The 4,830-nt window shown below is 32.0% G+C and overlaps 1 protein-coding gene across 4 annotated transcripts in view; it reads right to left on the reverse strand.

Moving 5' to 3' along the window:
- The window catches only part of LOC110027870 (transportin MOS14), an 87,949-nt gene that overhangs the window by 5,056 nt on the left and 78,063 nt on the right, over positions 1-4,830 (reverse strand). For all 4 annotated transcript variants that reach the window (XM_020729487.1, XM_020729488.1, XM_020729484.1 and 1 more), the window contains one exon: positions 67-183. In XM_020729487.1, the coding sequence (XP_020585146.1) occupies positions 67-183 (117 nt within the window). The remainder of the gene's footprint in view (positions 1-66; positions 184-4,830) is intronic.

Genomic DNA, 4,830 nt, shown 5'->3' on the forward strand with positions numbered 1-4,830 from the left:
ATATATGTATATATATATATATGTATATATATGCTCTAGCAAGTGAAAACGAGATCAGAGCAATACTGTTGAATGTAACCATCCGCATAAAGAGTTCCAAGAAAGGACTGCCATTAACGACGTTCGTTCACTGAGACAACAAACTGCTGCCAGCTGCTGAAGAATGGTTGCAGATTTATGTACCTAACAAAACGAATAAAAGAGAGCAGTTTAGTTAAACAAATGTGCAGAAGATCTATCCTGGATAAGCTTAAACAGATTTGAAGTTTTAATAAAATAAATGGGTCATTTACGAACATAGCACACAATTCTTATTTATTCACAAAACTCACAACTAAAGATTCATATTTACACACATAACACTCAAATCTTTGATATGACAACAAAAATAGCACTATTACCACTTTTAAAATTCAAATACACCATTTCATGCATAGGTTTAAACACCAAAGTGCTATATGTAAGTAAATATGTATGTTTAGGGGGGAGATATGTAAATACATAAGAATTGTGTGCTATGTACGTAAATTTCCCATGAATAAATTCTATTTTGAACTCGTTAACCACGAATGGTTACTGTTGAAGGGAACGAAGGAATTGAAGCTGGGGAATACTATTGTTAAGCTGATAGGAAGCTTATATATCCTCTACTACTTGTTAAAAGACCGGAATAATTTCAAGGGCATTTACATACATACCACCCAATTCTTTTATATTTACATATCGAACATCTAAACATTGCCCTTTCTATTTAGACCACCCAAGTCTTATATATCACATCAAATGTACCACTATTTAAATTTTTAAAAAGTAAAATGTCTTTTCAGGTACAGGTAAGTTGACATATATGTAAAAAATGAAGTTTGGGTGCTAGATATGCAAATACATAAGAATTGAGTCTGTAAATTTTCCAAATTTTAAATAGTGATAACCCAAAACTTTCTTAAATTGGTCATCACATAAGTTCAAGGTGACACCAAATCAACCATTAGAAAACTAGAAGGAAGTGTGGCCTATAAGTCCTACACATTTTGAAAATTCGACTAGAGCCTACTTGATTAGTTATAGAGCTTTAATCTTAAGCTTCCTGAACTTCCACAAATGACAAGAAATAAAGTCAAGAACAACTGTGTTTGGATGACTCATGTGCCCCATGGCAACCTTTATAGTGTGGGCTCCGGAAATTTCAAAGCCCCAAGACTCTTTGTTTGTTGATGAGAGCTTTGTAAGTGTTACGTAACAAATTTTCAGAAGGCAGATGAGATAGTAAATAAAACACTACCCAGATATTTTACCATCATTTTATGAGAACCTTTTTGATCTGGGATTTGAGATTTCTCAAAAGTGCAAGCCTCTATGGTTAATTATCCCTTTGATGAGGGGATATCACTTTCAATTAATGCTAGTCATTAAACATTGAGTATTCAACGTATAATAGCAACAAATATAAGATATTAGATTATAAAATTTATTACCTTAAGTTTAAAGAAAATAGTGAGAAAATTGTGACGAACCTGATCAAAATCTCATTGTTCAGCCGTCTCGAGTGGTCACGGTCCCTGATTTACTTAGTGTGAAGATGTAATCGACCCAATCTAACTGAAGAATATTAGTCATGGTTGCTTCATCTAAGGGACCCATGATCTGAGGTAGATGTTTGTCTAAGGAGACAAATTTAAGCCGACCTTAACTAAAAAAAGACTATGTCAATCAAATGTACCCTCAGGGTTCACAACTAAAAAAATAGAAAGTTATTGGGGAACATACGAGTTACAGTTGTGACAGTAATATAATTGGTCGTAACCGCTATTTTTTGTGTAACTTTTATGTCAAAAACCACGGACAGAAGGCTTAGACTACGTACTTACTGACAGGAGATTAGTTTGAGTGTGAATGTAGTGATATATTCGATGCGACATTCGCTCTTTGTGATCTGAAATCAATCAAAATTTTGTTACTCTCGACTAATTATTGCGAAGGGTGGATGAATTTTCTTTAAGTTTTTTAAGTGATTAATTTTTAACTTACTATATTAGTTGGTTACTTTGAAAATCTTAATTTAAAACTTGACCCACCTGGTTAAGATCTTCAATCAGCACGTTCATCATTGAAAATTTTGAGCATTTGAAACTCTTATAGTTGAAGCTCATCTGAAATTTATTAGTCAAATAACTTTAGAATGTTAGTTTTATAAACTCAAATCCTTATAAAAAAGATCATACTAGATAATTTGGACTTGCTAACTCTTATACTTGTGATCTGAACATTATTTCAAAATTATTTGAGTCGTCAACTCCAATTCTCAAGAGGAGGATCCGTACTACGGTGGAATTTACAACTCTGCCCTGTAGACAATGTGACTCAAATGAAAGCATGCATGATTTGATCATCTTGAATTTAATTTTATTTAGAATATGAAAGGTCTAAACTTTAAAAATAATCGGAGCAACTATTTGAGTGCAAGTTTAACTTTGACCAGCAAAATATTCCAATTTAGTGGAGCACATACAGATTGTCACTTTCATATATTTAGATATTTTAAATAACTTTACATGCCTTGAGACAATTTACATGATTTTAAAAAATGAATTAAATCACAATTTACTTTACAAGACATTTGTAAGACTTTAAATTTATATAAATCAATGGTAACAAAAAAAAAACATTTTTCAAACTTATGAGTTTAAAAAAAAGTTTTATTCATTTTTTTTAATGCTTATAGATAAAACCTTGATTTTTATGCATTATAAAAATTTTCATTCAGACGGTCATTTACACTGCCATTGTCGGGTCTGGGGGTCCCGAATGTGAAAAATGGCGGGTTGCATTAAGTAGTCGACAACAAGCGTAAACATTTTATTGAAAATATCATCATATGAATCATATAAATCATTGTATAAATGATAAGACGTCCCCTGAAAGCAATGCGCTGTATAACCTCAATACAATGAAATGTGATGAAAGATTGTTGCACTGGTGCCCAAATACAGTGTTAAATAAACAAGTCTTCCCACATTATGGATGGATATAGTCAAAGAAGTTAGTTCATGAAACTAATATTATGATAGAATTTTTGAATATAAGTACTCTCATAAGTAAATTAATGGAATTAGTAGGTATCATGATTCATAGTAAGATAAATATCTTATGCATTCAATAAATTAAATGCGTTCGAGAAAAGAATAAGGAGATTAATAGCTTAAGTTTTAAACTTTAGCATTCCGATAGACGTCGCACTAGTAATGATGTATGTGTAAATTATAGATAAGAGTTTGAAAGATAATGTTCTAAAAATTAATAGAATTGAAGATAAAATTATAACCTAAAGATTGTTGTTAATACTAAAATTTGTAATGATATAAAGGCTTATGCTCCTCAAGTAGATTTAGATGCATCTTCAAAAGAAACATTTTGGAACGATCTAGAATAATTAATACAGATGATACTTCTTGGAAAATGAATTTTTATTGGAGGAGATTTAAATATACATATTGGTAGAGTGGTTGAATATTTGAAAAATATTTATGGTGGCTCTGAGTTTGGAGTGATTAATGAAAAAGAAAGTTCTTGTGCGTGGAAATCGAGTGACTCGACGTTTTACTCGTGTAGAGGAAGAGGAGTAAGAAGAAGCCGCGTGCAATGTTGGGTTGACTACTCGAAAAAAGAGGAGTCGTTCCCTACCAAGTGGATATGTGCGCGGTGGGTGTGTGGTGCTCGCTTGTAGAGATCGAACGAGGAAGGAGACCTTTGTGTTGTGCTCACATGCAAAGACCGAAGGAGGAAGGAGGAAGGAGGCCATCGTGTTTTGCTTACGTGTATAGGAAGAGAAGTAGGTGGAGGCAGTAGCGATTGGTTGCTGCCCTGGGTAGAGCCATGCGACCGAAGGCAGAAGGAAGAAGAGCTCGTGTGTGCATAAGGTTAAGGCAACCGATGGTTATAAGGTATACTTAAGATTTTGAATAAGTTATTTTATATATTGTTATATAAATAAATACACATATATGTGTGTATATGTGTGTGTGAGTGTTTGATGCAAAGTTTTATCGAATCAGGTTTGAAGTAATTTAAATCTAGAAATTTAAGGGGGAGTAACGCAAACTTCTTTTGCAAGAAAAGTGGAAGAATTTCGGGCAGCAAAAAGATTAGGATTTTTAATAAGTTATTTAATGAATTTGATATGTGTGAGTGTTTGTTCATTATATTATTTTAATAGGAAATTAAATTAAAACAAGACCCTATAAGCAAAGAACTTTTACTTTGCACAATTGGGAGGCAAAAATTATTGACTTCATACAATTAGGAGAAGGAATTGAAGACCAATAATTTTTTGGTAGTTGAGGAAGAGGTGAATCAAGACATTCAAAGAAGGACAATAGAGAGATTCAAAAATTATTTGTGCTAGAAGAAGTGAAGTGAAGAGTTATGCTTTTTAGAGTCAAATGTGAGTGATTATTTTTTTATACATTAAATTAACGTTTTATGAAATGCATAATTGATTAATCAAATGATTTAAATTAAATATTTCATTCATGTTGCATTTTTAAAGTTTGAAATTTGTATCTAAAAATGGAGGAACATAACAGACATATGAAGATACATTCGAAAAGATTCTAAATTGACATAAAACGATAAGTAAAAAAATTAAGTCATTTAGAATTACCTTTAGATCATACTAACAGGAAATGCATTGTACCCGTGCAAAAAAAATGGTAAAGATGTACATTTAGGTGCAAATTTTGATGGCACCTCAGGTTATATTTTAGAGTTTACCTTCGAGTACATTTTTGAGGATAGATTCAGATATGACGATCATCATGTTATGACTTTAAA

The sequence above is a fragment of the Phalaenopsis equestris genome, unplaced genomic scaffold (assembly GCF_001263595.1).
Source record: "Phalaenopsis equestris unplaced genomic scaffold, ASM126359v1 Scaffold000457, whole genome shotgun sequence".
In the NCBI taxonomy this organism is placed as follows: Eukaryota; Viridiplantae; Streptophyta; class Magnoliopsida; order Asparagales; family Orchidaceae; genus Phalaenopsis; species Phalaenopsis equestris.